Source organism: Danaus plexippus, chromosome 5 (assembly GCF_018135715.1).
Source record: "Danaus plexippus chromosome 5, MEX_DaPlex, whole genome shotgun sequence".
In the NCBI taxonomy this organism is placed as follows: Eukaryota; Metazoa; Arthropoda; class Insecta; order Lepidoptera; family Nymphalidae; genus Danaus; species Danaus plexippus.
The window spans coordinates 1,547,132-1,566,656 of NC_083539.1; the positions used below are offsets into that span (position 1 = coordinate 1,547,132).

Consider the following 19,525-nt stretch of genomic DNA (forward strand, 5'->3'; position numbering starts at 1 on the left):
ATTAAAGGCTTCACAAAAAAAAACAACCCTCGGAGGCAAACCTATAAAACATCATTAGTCAGGAGACCTCGAATTTAGAATCTGAAACCTTATTGATCGTAGAGCGGGAGAGAGAATGTCCTTACCTACATAAGACAAGGATAAACAAACTCCCTAAGAGGATATTTATGTCCTTACTGCGATCCACTTTACCGAGATCTTTCTCGATTGCATCCTCAGCTGTATATAATGCAAGAAATAACAGGCCATTTACTGCACTAATGTCATTTGTTTTGCTGAATTTGTGGAATAATTTTCAAGATGAACTATAGACAGGGTAACATTATAAGGAAAGCTTTTTTAACTGAGGTTCATTGAGCATTAGTCACAGACTATCTAATATATACAAAAAATATTTTTGCTAACTAAATTCACTTACTCAGGAATTAGGTTTCAAGAGGATAATAACTTGGGTTTAAAAAATAATGGTGATCAACCAGCAGCGCTCTCTATCGTCAGTTCCGTGCAACTTCACACAAAATATAAATTTAATGGTGTTAAAATAGAATGTAAATAAAATGGCTCATACATTATGACGCAAATGAATCAAATATTGCAAAGTTTTTTTTTTTAATTTATATAACTTTAAAGAGAAAAGGTTACGAAAAACAAACCACACTTTTTATAAAGCATTGAATAGATAGCAAAAAAACGGAAGGGAGATATTTGACAACTTAATATCAAATTAAAAAAAATACATATGTTAATTCACAAATGTCTTAAGTTTTGACAATAATCGTAAGGTCTGCGATCTTTTTACTTAGATATTTGACGTACATAGAGTTGCTTTAAATACGTTTTAAAGTATTCGTTAGCCGTGTTATATATTTTGTATTATTTAATTTAAACACTTATTGTTGCTTAATTTCGTTATTGACAATATTATACATTATATATAATCGAATGAATTGAATTGAATAAATTAATAAGTTGAAATACAAAAATCGCAAAAGTAATTTTAAAGTAAATTTTGATTAAAAAATTTATTATAATTGAATTATATGAAATTAAGATATAATATATTGATAATCGCAACTTTTTCGTAAAGAACTACCTAAAACTCAATCGAGATAAGATAGTCATTAAAAATACCTAAATACGTTCGTGCTTAACAAACGTCGCGGGCCTGACATGAGGCCTGACATGAGGCCTGACATGAGGCCTAACATGAGGTTGATCATGCTTAATAACAATGTTTATGTCAACCAAACATAATACTCATTTTATATTAAATTAAGGGAAATATTATTATTTTATATAGTTTATGTAAGTTTTCAATTAATACGCGTATATTCGTATACGCTCCGTCTTCGTTTTACCAATGAAGTAAGTAGATCTTATATTCACAAAAATAACCGCATTAAGCTAAGACTTACCGCTTGTGACCTGAAGGGTGGTGGCGAGGAGACATAGTAGCGATAGTGACAAATATCTGAACTGGAGCCAATGTGCCGCGGCCATACTGTATCCTTCAACAAACAAATAACTGCAAATAAATCTGCAATGAAATATAATGTTACAAGCAATTAACTTTAGTTTTTTAGAAAACAAATCGTATGGTATCAACAGCGCCATCTAACGAGGGGTGGAACAACTACGTTTAGAGATTAGGGAAAGCCTTTTCCTTTAGTTCTAAGTGAAACACATAGATGGTGCTGTTGAAATGGTAAACGAATTTTCTATCATTTTAAACATATTTTTAATGGTTAACTTTCTAAGCTTTCGCCCGCAACTTTTTTCTCGTAGAGATTGAACTTAAATGTAAATTGTAAATATATTTAGGAACTGTTTTAAGTACGTCACAGTGTTAAAGTTAAGGTTGGATTTGTCTCGTGAGCAGCATAATCTCACAATGACAATTCTCTCTGTTTTTGCCTTATCTTGCATTGACTACAGCCTTCTTCAGTGAATGTAGTTTAATATAAAAGGTTTTTTGCTTCAAAAACTCAAAACAAACTATTAAAAACATACTCTTTATTTTTAATATTATTAATAAGGAAAAAGATGAATAAATATATCCATATATATTTAATATCTTATTAGTTTGAGGGTAAAGGAATTAATAACACACAGTGTAGGCATTTTTATATTATTTTATGCCATTTAATAAATGACACGTAGTACCTATAGTTAGGAAACAAGTACATATATTTTTACATTCTACTACGTAATTTTTTTCTACGTACCATATCGTCAACATGAGTGCTTTCGCCGCGGTAGTTCGTTGACCTCAAATTACCTGGAACGATAAAGCTTATATTTTAGAAATATATATATATATATATTCTTAGAAACAAGGTAAGAATTGACTTTTTAAAAAATAACATTCGATACAATTCCACCGCTAATTTATTAAATTTACACAAAAATGAAAACAATTCTAAATGAATAACTTTCAACTATCTTGATTTTAAACTAATCGTTAAATGAAATCCGAATATAACACAATCGAAAGATTTAAACACACTTCTAAAATCTACTAACGACTAAACTATCACACCAACGCGCGTTACGAACGAAAAAGAGCCCTGATGTCCTCTGACAACTGCTTATATGTCGTTTGAGTCTCTCCTACCCTCTCATATTCCTACATTGATTCTCTCCTACCCTCTCATATTCCTACATTGATTCTCTCCTACCCTCTCATATTCCTACATTGATTCTCTCCTACCCTCTCATATTCCTACATCGATTCTCTCCTACCCTCTCATATTCCTACATTGATTCTGTCCTACCCTCTCATATTCCTACATTGATTCTCTCCTACCCCCTCATATTCCTACATTGATTCTCTCCTACCCTCTCATATTCCTACATTGATTCTCTCCTACCCTCTCATATTCCTACATTGATTCTCTCCTACCCTCTCATATTCCTACATTGATTCTCTCCTACCCTCTCATATTCCTACATTGATTCTCTCCTACCCTCTCATATTCCTACATTGATTCTCTCCTACCCTCTCATATTCCTACATTGATTCTCTCCTACCCTCTCATATTCCTACATTGATTCTCTCCTACCCTCTCATATTCCTACATTGATTCTCTCCTACCCTCTCATATTCCTACATTGATTCTCTCCTACCCTCTCATATTCCTACATTGATTCTCTCCTACCCTCTCATATTCCTACATTGATTCTCTCCTACCCTCTCATATTCCTACATTGATTCTCTCCTACCCTCTCATATTCCTACAATATATATAGTTTTATTGCATTATATTCAAAAGTTACCCTTATAAATATACGCTTTTTAATGGCGACCTAACGAAAGTATTACTATCCTACACTGTTTATATTACGAGATAGTGATACAAATAAATTTAAACAATATATATGTGTGTGTGTGTGTGTGGGTGTGTGTGTGGTTGCCTGAAGATATATCTATAACTTAGTTTAAGACCTAATCTTTTATCCTAAAAGAATTGAAAGGCCAAGAGTATTGATTGGTTTACAATAATACGATTCATTTATATCCAGGTAATAAGCATTAAATGCTTTAAACTACCAACAAACAACACAACAAATAGTACATAAATAAAAGGTTAAGGAGAATTTTAGGGTTAGAAAATTCGGTATAAAAAATATGAAAGAAATGGAAAGTGGAGATAGTTAATAAGATAAATTTTTAATCCAACATTATAGATATTTTTTAAGGGTCAAAGATAATTATGCTGTATCTTATTATACGCTGAAGCCTCGCACAGGTTCGTTTGAACTGACCATGCTATTGGTTATTGTATTTGGTTTGGTTATATTTGGTCAGCTAGAGTTAGAGACGAAATGAGACGAAACTTTTTGCCTGATAGTCTTGCAGTTGGTGTAATGAAAGGGCAATCTAGTATATATATGTATTGCAATATTATAATTTATAAATTAATCATTGAGACGAGTTTACAGTGCTAAGTTCCGATGGCGACTGTCGACAGAAATATAATAATTTATTAATTAACTATGTAACATATCGAATATCGGTTTGTTTCTCAGTGCCGATATGGAATGTGATCTTACATTAATAAGATCATAATATATAAAAAGTAGGCACAACTTCTTAGCATTCAATGGATTCACCGAGCGGGTGCCGGTCACGTCGTTGCAGGGAGAGGAGCTTCAACAGTCCCTGGAACTTGCGACCCAGGTGTAGGTTTAAGGCGTCCCTATCTAACGCAAAAATATTTAATAAAATATGTTTATTATTCTTGTTAATGAATATTAAAATATACATAAGTGGTATTGTTTTGGAAATTTCAAATTCTAATAAAACTCTAATCAAAAGCCAAAGTCCACCAAACATTAACAGCTTTAAACAGAAAGAGAGGCGTTTGGGAATGCTTTAGATGAATATGGTGACCACATCAGTTGGATACTGGTGATGGAAAGTCCAGACCAGGAGTTGGAATTTTTTTTTTTTTAGTTTCGACTTGTTTGTAGCTGTTAGCCCTATTGGCTGTGACAGCGGCACCGAGAGGAAGAACGGGGGACTGAAGATCATTTTCATACAATGGTCCATCCTATAAAAAATTTGATCTTTGAGGTAACTTTGATGTTAGTAGGAATTATGGTAGGAATAAAAAGGTCATTATATAAAAGTTATAAGTAAAAAAACCTGATTATATTAGACTAAGAATTTTGTGCTATATTCAAAGATTCTGTGTCTTTCAATATGAAGAAAATTTTGGAAAAACAACATTATTGCATCCAGTATTAAAGACCACAGATCTTCACCCGAAGACAATTATATACCGAGGATAATTTAGCCATCGGAGTGAAAAGACATCCTAATTCCAACTGAGAAAATGGCTGGAAGTTATCCAACACCCGGAATGCCTTCATCAAAAATATAAAATCCCATGTCCGTAACCACACCGTATAACAGCCAAATCTCTCTACGCTAAAAGACTTGGACCTGTCTAGAACTAACATCAATTCATTTTTAAAACGTACTTCGAAGGCAGTCCTAGTAGGATCGTTTCAAATTCGGTTAGGTAGAGAGGAGCTTGGACGGTGGAGGTGAGCGTTAAAAATATATAAAAATTAATAATAATAATAATTATTGAACATTTATAATTCACAAACCAACAAAAACAGATAACAACTTCTTTAATATTTTAATATAAATATTATTAATATACATTTTTTTATTCACTATAATTGATTACCCCATTTGCTATTTCAAAATCAAAGACAATTTTCCACTTCATTGGTTCCCATTACGATTCACTGCGTAGCGCTATGTCTGCTACGCTGCTACGGTGATTGCTACGAATCCCTCTGTCTCTTTCTATCCCCTTCCTATTTGTTAGTAATCGTCAAAATAATTAAATCCCGAATTTTCTTTGTAAAAAACATAAAAAAATATATACAATTTAACACTTTTTGTTGATTAGATAAATAAAATACAAGTTATATAGACAAATTTTACAAGAAAATGAAAAAAATATTATTACCAAGAGCGAAGTCACGAGCAAAACATAGCTGATATATGAAATACGCTTTTTATATATTTTGTATATTTCATATAAATATTTAAGTTATGTATATGAAATTAAAGCTTTACACATATCATGCTCAACTTTACCATTTACATTTCTATTGTATCTCATGCAATGCATGCACTCTGAGCTCTGCACACATTGAATAATGCATATGCATGCTAATGATTATAATCCGGGTACACGATATGAATGAAAATCTTTAATACACTGCCGCGTAAGTTAACGAAGCATTATCTTTTATTACATGAAAATCTTATGCGTAATTATTCCTATTGTTAATGCGACTCAAGTTATTTGTAAAATGTTCTTTTTTCGGAATGTTTGGCGTTTGAAACAATTAGACTTTAATGATTAACTTAAATTATCGTTGAAGCTCACAATTTGTTAATAGTATTAGTTTTAATTTTTAATATTTTTTATAAATAAAATATCTTCTGGTACATACAATATGTGATAAAATATTTAATGGTCTATTCTCTTTAAAAAAACATCATACGTTTCTGACTTTCTGTAGCAATGAAATAAAATCATAGTAAAACAGAAATTTGTCGTACAACTTATTACTTATTGTATAATACAGTATAATTTTTTTAACATCGTCTTAATATCACCATCTATCGCATGTCGCATTACAGCAAGTTTCATAGCAGAGGAAGCACAAATAGCTCGCTTCAGTAGTCCATGTAGTATCGATTTTCACATTAGTTGCTCAATTCTCCCGGTTTCTTTTGTTTTATTATTGAATTGAAAAATAGTGTATTTAATTGTTAATGTGCGTCTATGATTTCGATAAATTTATAATGTACATATTCAAAATTTTTAAACGCTATGTCAAATGTATTGTTGGACATATTGTTTGCTTTTTGTTTTTCATTCTTAAGTTCGTATAGAAAACTTTGTGCCGTCAATCGAATATTTTATAAATTTTACAGTCAAATTACAACGTTCCGTCAAAGGGTTTTACTAATATTTTCTTCATCATTTCGAAAAGGTCCGATCCCAACAGCGGCTCGAGCGACAGTGTTTTGAATCTGTACGCTCGGTATAAATAGAGATACCAGCCAGCGCTAACTGTTGTGACAGCACTTGCACACGTGGCTGTGCATGTGTTTATGCAGGTGACATCTGTCAAATTCAACCATTCACAATTATTAATTATGTAATTAAAACGTGTTCGCTCCGATATGAACAAATATTCTTGATAATGTCGTGCCTAACAAAATGACGTTCCGTTCATCTCGTTACAGTACGATATATTATATTAATAGACATTGAGTTAAATATCTGTAATGAAGCTATATCACCAATTTCTGCATGCTTGGCACAAGTTTGCATAGACACACTACATACGAAGCGTTTCACGTTACTAATCCGAGAAGATTAACGAATCGAAAACTGAAAACGCTCTGTATGTACGTAGCGCACTTGTGGTAACTTTAATGTACTACATTTTTCACAATTCTTTGTACATAATCATTAACAACGTTGTTTTTATTTATTAAAAACATTTAAACTGTCAGTTCGCTATGACAGTGAGACTCGCGCTAAGTATATTAAAAGAGATTAATGATTATTCGTAATATTGTTGCGAGATTTTTTCGTTTTTGTCTTTCATAATGATTTTTACTATATATTAGGCGAACAGTTTGGCATTGTCCTGACATGTCAAAGATATTTTTTAAACCAAGGATGGGGAGCTTGGTATGGGCTGTATAATTCGTTTGACGAATCCCTTACTTCGAAGAGGTCCAATCTCTGTAACTGCTCAAGCGAAACTATCAGTAATCTGTACTCTCGCCTCTATTTATACCAAAATGACACTCATTGTTTGAATAACTAATAATTGAGGGTAGTTGAAATTATCAGGTGTCACCCGCATAACCACCTGCGTAGCCACCCGTGCTTATTAATTCACAACAATGAGTGTCAGTTAGTACAAATAGAGGCAAGAGTACAGATGACAAGGAGTCTCGCTCGAGCCGTTGCAGGGATCGGATCTCTTTAAATAACTCAGAGCCTGTTGACAGTCAAGAATAACGTCATTGATGACGTCAGTTATGCTGACATCTCTCTTTTAAAAAACAATAAAGTGATTCCTACTCCGACATGTATAATTATATATTTATATAACAATGTAGGAATGTTTGATTAATTTTAAAGCGGGTCTTTGAGATTTAATTAATTGCATTCCATGGCATTACTCTATAATGTTACTTTTACCAACAGTTCAAATCGTCCCTACATACGGAGAGTTAACGTTATAGTATTAACGTATTAAATGAAAAACGGGTAGAGCGTATGTATCCTGTTGTGGCAAACTTGTACTAAGCGTGCAGGGCTCAGAAAGATTACGGAATACGAAGCTATCTTTATAAGTATCTGTAAGAAAAGATTTTCTCATTCAAACGTAGCCAAAAATATCACCGTCACTGCCTTATCTCTCCATAGGATTTGTGGTCTGAGGACGGTTGAATTACGACTGGAATAAGAACAATCGTAAACCCGAATAAAACATATCTTCTGCCCAATTTACAGACTAATATTTCGAAATGTATATTTAAATTCCCTTCATCTCCTATTAAATTATTGTAAAATATATTTGAAACATTGATAAAATCGTTAATTGCAAGCCACGTTAGCTGAACATGTTTGGTATTTTAAAAGCGTATAAAAAGAAATTGAGCCAAAAAAAAAAAATTCTCGCAATTTATTCCTATGTTTTTATTCAATTTTAATATAGTTTTTTGTTTGTTTTTGTTTTGTAAATTGTTACATTTTTTTTCAAATTCCTTCAAACAATAACTATAGCTCTTCTAAAAGATTATATTTTAGTGTTGTGCTAATGATAATTTATGGAATATCTGAGTGCTGGCGACGTGACCTAGTTGTAAGATGTTGTCATTGTGAGGCTGAGTACCATCTGTTAAGAAGCGAGCCTTTTTACTAGACTGCTAGCCTCGCTCTACAAACTTACATCCCTTCAATGAAATTAGCTTTGCATAAATAAAAATCCAGGTATCAAAATTTTTGTATACATGAAAAAATATGTGATATAATAATAAAAAAAAAGAAAGAAAAAAGGAAAAAAAGAAAAATATTATTCTACAGAATCAGGTTCACACATAGATAGTATAAATATTATTTAGCTATAACATCCGAGTATTGTTGCAAAGCGGGGGAAGAGTGCTCATATTATTATAATTTCGTTTCTATATAGAGTTTAAAATTAATAAAAATCATTATATTTTTGGACTTAAAAATTGAGAATAGTGACGGTAACAAATTTCAAACAACAACTTGTAATTATTCGTTTCCTCAGTCCGCGATTACCGTTGCTGCATAGTTACCGAAACGTCGCGTCGGGAGGATGTAGTTTTAAAATAATATAATAACGCGTAGTAATCCGAAAATATTACTTTTATATAAACTTATAATTGATATAACTTACATAAATTAAATTCAACAAACCTGTTACATGTTACAAATAGTTATGTATAGTAATATTTATCTTCCCGGTATTAATTTTTGCTCCTTTAAGCTTGGTCAATATCGACATAGCTTTTGTTATAAATAAAAACTGAACAGCCCTTGAATACCATTCTATCTGATGGTATGTGAAAACGAAGACTATCATGGTAAACGTACTATCCTAATTATAGCCCATACAATCTTGAAGACGACCAGATTTTAAGCGGCGGGAAACATAGACGCGGGTAAACTATTCCAATCCTTGGGTGTGCAAATTAATGAAAGAATATTATCGCTTCGTCCGAATACGAGGATGGTCTAGAATGAGAATATAGAAGTTCTCCATACGTCCATTCGTCCTCTGGTAAGAAGACACACTTCAAAATGTACTCTATAAAAAAACAGAGTTTATGTCCGTACTCAAAGATCAGACGATTGATTTTAACTATATCGTGGTAACCAATAAACCCTTAAGCCCTACACGTCTCTCCCAGAAGTCGGAAACCGTGAGATAGCATTTGGTAACACCTGCCCAAATATGAAAGCGGTGTTCCAAAAGTGGTCCTCTGTTTTGTAGAGACAAAAAAGCCGTCTCAGCTTGAAGTGCTGCCGTATTTTTGAATAGATTTTGCAATTACTTTCAACAATCATAGCATTAAAGGCAAAAGACTTTCTGATAAAATATAATCTATAGAGTTTACCAACACATATATAATTGTTTTGTCATTTACTCTTATGGTTCATGCCAGATTAGTTTTAATCCGAGATACTTCTCCATCGTTGTTTCTCTTTTGGTATGAATTGAGGAAATCTCCGAATGTCCGAACTCTTAGCTCTAATGATATTCGTCAGAAGTACACGACTCACAATATTTGAAAAGAAAAATTAATCGAATTTTTTCTATCAAAAACTTAAAAGCCTTTTCCTTCTTCACCAGCGCCACGACGTGATGCTTCATAGATGTAAACTATAAAATAATAAACTTAATAGATATATGAAGTCACGTCACAAAGCATGGTATTGTGCATTTCACCAAAAAAAAAAGATCACAAAAAATATTTACCCTTAAAATTAAAAAAAAAAAACAGTTTCAATATTAGAATTTAATAACATATTTTTATTATTCTATGTAAAGAAATCTAAACACAGGAAGTATTCCGCTAAGCACTTCCTGAAATGTAATGAAAATGGAAATTGCCTGACATTCTCTGGACTTTTTGTTCGCTTCACTGTCCCTTTCAATATTTTCGCTTGTCCTCTCATTATCTTTGTTGAAACATTTGTTTTCTATTACAAAAAGCATTAAGCGTTCACAGTAAATAAGAATTAATAGCTGCAATCATGATAAATAAATGACAAATGCTTTTAAGTTTATCCGTTAACTATAATATCTAGATTATAATATAAAATAAAATGATTATATTATAAAAATCATTGAAAACAAAGTGGCTTATATTCCATTTTTATTTAATGTTTGGAAAAAATCTAAACCTATAAATTATAAATAAAACATAAAATCTATTTAGTACCTTTACTCACTTTTTACCAGAACTTATATCTAAGTTGTTCATTAATACAATATTATCGAATTATCGTTATAGAAAATATAAAAAAGACAAAAAAAGTAAGTATTGAAAAACCATAACTATGAAATTAGATTTTCACATTCGATACCAAGGCCGACATCTCATCAATCAGCCAATGTAAAATGTACGACTTTACCTAATATAGCCTGTGTCTGAGAATAAACTTCCAGAAAAACTATTGTAACAGGGAGGTTTGCAAGTCACAGGTTAATGGGAATTTTATAACGTCGATTTCGTCCTAACCGCTTACGAAATACCTACACACTGAATAAAATATCTTAAGATTTATACGAAGATAGATTAACTGACAGAAAAATTAATATTGGATGGTAGATTTAAATTTAGAATAAATGAAAGAAATATCGCCAAACAAATTCGTAGTAATTAGAGTTTTTATACTTATTCCTATTTTAGTTTGATCCTCTTTAATAATACATTACAGTTAATTATCGTATATTTTTTTAGTCTGTCTATCGCCTATCATTACAGTCGGTTTCGGAGTGGGGGTAAATATAAAGGAGCTCTGTGAAACTCGACTGACTCATCCTAACGTGTTGCATTTATACCCACTATACTAGCAAGCGTTCCGCGTATTTGAGTTTTTTATCAATGATATTATATTATAATATTATTGATTTTCTAAATATATGTATACCGTACTCTATAATGACGACGAAATTAAAATGTATACTAACATCTTTCCATCAATTGATTTTTCATTATCCCAATCCTATATTCCAATTATTGAGTTAGGCTTTAAAAAAGCAAATCCTTTCATTCAAATTATTAGAAAAAAAAATTAAGTTCAATCCTTAAGATCTGAATGAAGATTCACTTGATTTAATAAAGTTAGTCCACATTTTTATGCTATTCCAGTAGTTGTCTTCGATTTTTCAGGTTACAGGTTTCTCCAAGGTTTCTCCAAGATACCTTCAGATAACATTTTGACGTAGTGCCAAATTAACCACATCAGGAGAATATGCTTTAGATTAAAAACGAAATTTGTAAATCAGCCATTAATCAAAGGAGTAATAGCGTTGAAAACATTTACATCGATTGCGAACTTTCCCCCGTTTGAAGCCATTTAAAAATTTTACTCAACATTCTCCTTATGACTATACTTATATCGGAATGAAAATCGCGTCAAAATCGGTCCAGCTATATTAAATATGAGACGAAAAACCAGACAGACTGACAGAGCGGCAATGAATTTAAAACTTTTATTTATATGTTACCTACATACCTTCATATTCTTTCAATAAAAAGTTCTAAATTTAAATATTACAAACATTGACTTAATTTTTATTTATTTTGCAGAGATGCATTATATAATTAGTCTAACCGTATAAACCGTAACAATATAAAAAAAAATACTTTAAAGAACAAAATATTTAAAAAACTGAGCAATATTTTAAGAAGAAAAACGTCTGTTTTTTATCGTAAAATCGCTTAAGGAGCGTCCCGATTAGCCAATCGAATACAGCCTGGGCATTACCCGACTTCAGTGATGATTTTGTGGGCTGTTAACTACGAAGGAATGAATGTGGCATATTTCTGTGAAAAAAGTATAAAAAAATTCGGCACGTGTTGATCAAGACAACGTTCTTGAGAAGGTAGTTAAGCTCTTTACGGGCACCAAGGTAAGTAAGCAACAATGGTTCTTTTAGGAAAATGTGACCTGAACTTGTCTAGAAAAGAACCATTGAATTATGATTAACTGTCACTTTAAGAAAGTCAGGCTTGCTTTCAAACTGGTGAGAAATTGGATTCTGTAAAACGATCAATAACATTGAAAAAATTTTGACAAAAAAAGACTACGTACGTATGGATAACTCGCCTCAACGTTTAAAGAAATTCACTGCAGCCAATGGATCAAACTACGTATTAGTTGTACACTGTAAGAGTAATAAATGTTACATACGAGTATAATGAAGTAATATCCTTTTCTTTGTCATTATTATGGCAACACTAAATATGTGTTTAGTTGTTTACAGTATTCACCTGCATGTCATATTACAATATTCCATAGATTGAAGAGTCGTGTATCAAAAAAAATTGTTTCATTGGACAGAACATAATTTTTTCACCTATGATTTCCTAAACAGTACGTAAATAAAACTTACCAATAAACTTAAACATATTAACACACATGAATTGAAGAAAAGTTGGAATACCTTTTCTCAGTGGATGCCTAAGCACCAGGTCAAGGCAAAACTTTTAATCAACTATGTCAATTAGTAACCACTCAGAGCCAAGTTTCTACAGGGTTTTGGGTTATAAAACAATCAAACAATGGATCAAAAAAGAAATACATTTATATAGCTAAGAAAATATTTCATACTTTGTATGGGTTCCCGTGAATTGCCCCAACAATCGCGTGAATCCTTATTTAATATAAATTTGTATTTCTTAACAATTCATAAACTTCCTGATAACTTTTTCAACAACTTAATTACATTTCCATATTGTTTAAAAGGAAATGCTTGTTACAAACCAACTTCTTTGATGTTTCTGGAAACAAATAAACGCAATGACGTCAAAACACTTTCGACATTTTTGAATAAAAAGTTCCTGTCGGAAATGATTTCTTCATGAGGTCTGTGGATTTTAAACATTAACATGATATCTCAAATAGTACACAATCTTATAAATATTACAGGTTCTGAAATAAATACTAATTTATGCATCAATTGCCAAGAAATTTACATTTTATACTTAAATGAAACTAATATTTTCGGTTTACTACGCACGCGTATTTTATTATTTTAAAAAAACTACATACTCCCGACGTTTCGGTTACTCTGCAACAACCGTGATCATGGGCAGACGAAATGAAAAAATCTAAAATTCAATAACCTCAGTTAGTACTATATGTTCAAAGATTTATGAGTGATGGACTATTATTGCATATAAAATGTCTCGATTCAAAACTTGTGGTAAACATATAGATAGCATAAAATTAACATGAAATTTTTTTATTTGGTTCGATTGCTTTAACTGACTACAGATGAAATCTTTAAATCATTAAATCTATAGATTACTTGTTATATAATGATAGCTTTAGCGAGTACTCTTTTAAATAAATGGCGATAGACATGGCGATAGCACAATAAATATAAATTTTTATTTATTATGACAAATAACAGGACCAACTGAGAGACATTTTCATGGCGTCTGTCCATATATATATACATATATAAGTGTGTGCGCGTGTGTTTGTGTATGTGTGTGTGTGTGTGTGTGTGTGCGCGTGCGTGTGTGTGGTTGTGTGTGGTGTTATTGTAAAACGTTTCTGGCCCTGTATTTAGCTCTCTCTTTATATTTTCTTTAACTCTGATAAAATGTGCTTTTGTTGTTAATATAATAATATATTTACATTCAGCACAGTAGACGTTTTGCTGTTGCTCATGTATACGTATATACCCTTATATTGCCTGGTTACGCTATAACTGGAAAATGATTTTATTGATTCCATGTAACTTTTTAAAATGTATTCTAGTTATTCGCAGAAACTTTTTACATCAAAAAATTAAGAAAATTGCACAGATAATGTACAAAAACCGTAACTACGAACATTATCCTAAAGTTTTATAATGTACATGCTGAGCGCGTCTGAGATAGCTGTCAGTTGTATGACAGTTGTCTGTCAGTTGTTTTGACAATTGATACACCATCTACACAGATTACATAATTCTAATGCAGTTTATATTAAACATATAATAGTTAACTTGTTATATAATTCGGAATTAAGCTAATGCTTCATTATAAAAACCAATGGTCGGAATTAAGAATGTTATAAATTTTACGCAACTCCTTGGTGTGATTACGCAGCTCCTTTGACGTACCAGTATAACGTCATTTGCGTCTACTAGAATACAATACTGTAAACTACTTACGTTTATACAAAATAGGTCTTTGTCATTATTTTATTAAAAAGCTATCATTCATTGCCATCTCGTGTATTAGCTGAATTGTATAAGCGTTCTGGTCTGGTCTGGTCTAGTCTGGGTTGGTTATAAGTAACCCACCAATCCGTATTACAGCGGCGTATAGGTTCGACGAAAAAAAACTCTTTTACATTAAAATAGAAGAACGTTTAGTTTATTACACAGAAATTCATTTTAAATTATTTAATATGAAGACATTTTTATTTTAAGTTATAAAATCATTACATATAAAATTCTATAATATTATAAATGAAAATGTAACATTAAATACTCTTATAAAAAAATGTATCCTATATATTTATTATTATACATTTAAAATTAAAATACGTAGAAACAAATAAATAATACGGAAGCGAACTAGAATGAGTAAGTTAAGAGAAAAAAAATTTACATAATTTCCGAACTTAACCCACATATGAAACCGAATCGGCTAATTAGTACAGAAATTATAATATTTGTATACATTATAAAACAAATGTTGTACTAGGAACTTAGTTTAATCGCATCCCACATCAACTGTATTTCTTTAAAGAAATGTCCGCTTCGGAAAACTGGTCATAATTGACTTTCAATATATATGTACATACATTAAGAATAATCTGTATATGTAGGTTACTGGTGTTGAAAGGAATAGAGACGTACAATAGAGAATCATTAAATTTTATATATAGACTCGGTCACGACAGAGGGAATAAAGAAACGAGATAATAATACGCTCGCAAGACAAATTGGAAAATGATGTTAGCGACTGAACAAGTAAGACTTATCCTGTGAATACACTCTACATACAAGTGTAGCGGACGGATGCTGCCGAGAAAATCAATAACTATCTAGAGATGACTCTACTTCTCCATTTAACACTTTATATAATAATAGAGTTTGTTGACAGTGGCAGTTCTTATCAGCTCGATACGTCCCCGCCCTACCGCTACCACGCCCACGGGCTAAGAAGCTGCGTGGACCGGACGTGGCCAGTTTATATTTAATTAGTGGATGGTAGCATTGATATGATAAGTAATGAAGACTTACCCGCAATAACGTGGTCCCTGTTTGGGCGCCATATATCGCGTGACGACGACACAAAACCTACTGCACGTACCGTACGCGGCAGAGGCCAGCGCGCGACTGACGCGTCGTTGTTGAGCGCTTGCGTGCGTCAGTGGGGCGCAAGCGCGATCCCCGACACGATTTGTTTTGCAAGTTATCGGTGCAAGAAAATGAGATTATCGCTTGATAGAGATGCGACACGCTGCGGGGCCTTACTATTAAAGTGGAAACTTTAGATGTTTATGAGGATATCTCTCGGATATTGTGAAGGTCCTTGTCTATTATATTATAATACAAGTCGAGTTAAAACTTATCTCTTTGTGTAGAAAATGACATATAAAAGATATGTTTAGTCTTAATTTATTAAAGCTCTAAAGTCACGGTACGTTTTTAAATCTAGCTTAATTCACAGTTTAGGTGAATGACACATTTTTACTTTTCACTATTTGTTACTACAGATGAAGCGAGTTACGAATTCTAAGACGATTTCCTAAATCTCCTACCAGCGTTTTTGATTGTGGAATCCAAAAATACTATGTATATTTATTCTTTCGATTTTCTTCTCCTTATTACATATTTCTTTTGCAGTGATGCAGTTTCTATTGCATTATAATTATCACACGAAATGTACTCAACGTATGAGATTAATCATGATTATCGTCCTTCCCTTTCACACAACATTACCCTGCTTTAATATTTGAAATATCTTCATATTATATAAATTTCATATACGAAATTTTACGTGTCATTTGAATAAACAAATGATTTACGGATGAAGTTCGATTGAAACATTTCAATCACTATTTATTACTCGTACTGATGCGGCATTGAAATTGCCTCCCTTTTAATAACAGCGCTATGATCTATGTATAATGTGATCAAAACTTATTCAAACTTGTTCTACTATACGATATAGCAATGTAAAGACAAGCAAAATCCTTCTCATTTATTAGACACAAAAGTTAAAATGGAGTTATAAAGTTAGTATTGATTTATTTGGCAATTGTACATTATAACAATTTAATCGACAAGTCTACAAATAAAACTGAAAGGCTTGCATATGTTTTTCAGAAAATGTTAACAGAATATGAACTCCGTGTATACTTTAACGTAAGAGTAAAGCTCTTTTGATAGGATAGTGCGTTTACCATTCAGACATTCATTTCCACTTTTCAACGGATTGGATAATAATCGAGTTCTAACCAGATACCTATAAACAAAAATGTAACAATAGAAAATTTAATTGACGAAACAATATATAGGAAAACTGTTTTTTTTTTAATCTTGGCAAAGACACACTGTAATGCAGTTATTGCGTTGAAAAAATATTTTTCCGACATTACACTGCAACAAACCTGCCATAATCAGATAAGGATTTCTTTACGTGCCAGTATTGTATCTGTGAGAGCGCGAGGATCCTCGTGGAACCTTGGCCAAGACTCTAGTCCTTTAAAAGGCTTTCGAGTCTGGGCGTTAAGTACCGATGACGATGGACAGGCTTCCATTTTGAAGCAAAGATAGTCTTTACTCAAAATGATACTTGTTTATTGCTAACAAATTCTTACAATGAATGTCAAGAATTGTATAGCGGAGATTCTACCACTGTGGCTCCTAAGAGCGACCAATGTAGAATGAATTCAATACGATTATGCTTTGACTTTTATATGGTAAATTCTATATTACAATTGTGGGTACTTGGAAAAAAACGAATCACCTGGTGTATTAATAAAGTTATTAACATCGGTGAAGTGGGTAATTTGAAAACAATTATAATGAATGAATACACGAAAAGGAATATTTTCGATACGAGAAGGCTGTCGGCGCGACACGGCCATACTGACGGTTGGTGCGTGCTCAGCGCCAACGTCTAGTTCTCATAATATATTGTGACTTCGAAATCAAATCGAAATTCTAAAGTAATTTCTAGAAATATTCAGATGTAAGGATGCGACTAGAATTTTGGAGACGTCTATATGTGCATACACTCCACGTATCTTACCATCGGTTTGTAGAATTTTGTAGATGTGATGTGCATACACTACACGTGTCATGCCATCGGTTTGTAGAATTTTGTAGATGTGATGTGCATACACTACACGTGTCATGCCATCGGTTTGTAGAATTTTGTAGATGTGATGTGCATACACTACACGTGTCATGACATCGTTTTGTAGAATCTTTTTAGGTGTGATGTGCATACACTACACGTGTCATGCCATCGGTTTGTAGAATTTTGTAGATGTGATGTGCATGCACTATGTGTCATGACATCGGTTTGTAGAATTTTGTAGATGTGATGTGCATACACTACACGTGTCATGCCATCGTTTTGTAGAAGTTTGTAGATTCAGATGCGCATATCCTGTACGTGTCAGAGAACCTGTAAAGTTTTGGAGAATTTGGTAGATGTTGTTTCAGTTGGTATTCGTAAGCTTGTTGTCATCAAACTCATCAATCTGCGACACTGCCATCCGTTCGTGTGGGTTAGTTGCTTTTAGCAATTTTTCGTGGTTTTCCTCTTCCTGTAACATGCTTAGAAAAATAACGGTTATTATTAAATCTCTTAGGGTTCGCCAAGACCTAGGTCTTATGTTATATTCCCATCTATGTTTATAAAATTTAGATATTCTAATGGAGCAGTGATGATAATGGAGCAATGATGACGTCGTGTCAGTAAAGTTAATGGAGAAATGCTAATGTTTTATGACTTGTAAAATTTTAACGTTAGCTAAAGTCCAATGCAATATGCCATTCAGAAGTTACCAATTTCTTGATCAACACGAAACAATTTTTCAAGATGGATTGAAACACTTTACTGATCCATTTGCTCGGCTAATACCTGGCTATACGGAGTAAATACTAATTCCAAAACGATCACAGAAAGTTTTAACCTCTCCTAACAACTCACTTCCCCTGTCAACGATTATATTTCTTTTGGTATACCAAGTTTACTCGCAACGTACACGCGGATGACTTCAAATGCCGAAGAGTGATTTGGTATGGGAAGCAATCTGAGTTGTCTTGATACTGACAAACTTAAACATTTTCATCCATATTATGACCCGAGGGTAATAATATTCACCAGTGATTCTTTAAAATGGACAAGATTCGGACCGAAGTCAGCATTCTGTAGTCTATCACATTTCTTATATTCAACACCAAAATCAAAATTATGAAGGAAATCTCACCAACGGTGAATACGTGAAAGAAGAACTCGTTTATACTTAGATGCTTTCAAGGAGTCAAAGTCTTGTTAATGATTTGAATTATCAACTATAAAAGAAAGAGTGAATATATTTAATTACGAAGACCACTACGCGAGTTTAAAGCTCCTACAAATGGTATCCGTTTTCAGCATCAGTAGTTCGTATTCTCCTATAATCGACAGCATGCTGTCTTTTGTTTTAGGACTTGAATGAGTACTGCCCTATAACCAAGAGACCTTGCCTCGACATATGTTTCTATAGAAGCGTTTTCTTGAAATATGGGGAAAACAGGCTCAGCTGTTAGGAATTATATTATCATATTACGAGTCATCTCTTGTTCGTGAATCGAATTCCAATTTTACTTTTCTTGGTTAAGGCGTTATGATGTATACAGAAATTGGGAATAAACTTTCTAAAACTCCCTGCAAGACCGTTGAATTGTATTTCTTGGTTAATGGTTGTGGAAATAGGGAGATTTTATAGAATTTTTTACTTTTTGTCAGCCGGGACGCACTTTTCCCTTTGAAATTAAGTTACAGAGATATTCAACATACTTTTTTGAAGAAAGAGCACTCAATATTATTCGAAAAACTACCGAAGCCACCGACGAACATTTGTCCAAAAAGAGCAAGCAGATGATTTATTTTCGTCTAAGGTATTAAGTATTATTTATTACGTCTATAAGTCTGAATCAACATTTATGAATGACTACGTTGAAGTTTTTAAATGGATCA

At 32.5% G+C, this 19,525-nt stretch overlaps 1 protein-coding gene across 6 annotated transcripts in view; it reads right to left on the reverse strand.

Moving 5' to 3' along the window:
- Nucleotides 1-15,674, reverse strand: part of LOC116769311 (cubilin) — a 53,451-nt gene extending 37,777 nt beyond the window's left edge. For 4 of the 6 annotated variants that reach the window (XM_061529286.1, XM_061529281.1, XM_032660370.2 and 1 more), the window contains exons 1-3: nucleotides 15,568-15,674; nucleotides 2,226-2,278; nucleotides 1,416-1,501 (exon numbers count right to left, since the gene is read on the reverse strand). In XM_061529286.1, the coding sequence (XP_061385270.1) occupies nucleotides 1,416-1,501; nucleotides 2,226-2,239 (100 nt within the window). In that variant the 5' untranslated portion in view covers nucleotides 2,240-2,278; nucleotides 15,568-15,674. Of the gene's footprint in view, nucleotides 1-1,415; nucleotides 1,509-2,225; nucleotides 2,279-15,567 lie in introns of all 6 variants that reach the window. The other 2 variants (XM_061529289.1, XM_061529284.1) reach the window with 1 other exon arrangement.
- Nucleotides 15,675-19,525: the final 3,851 nt, after the last annotated feature.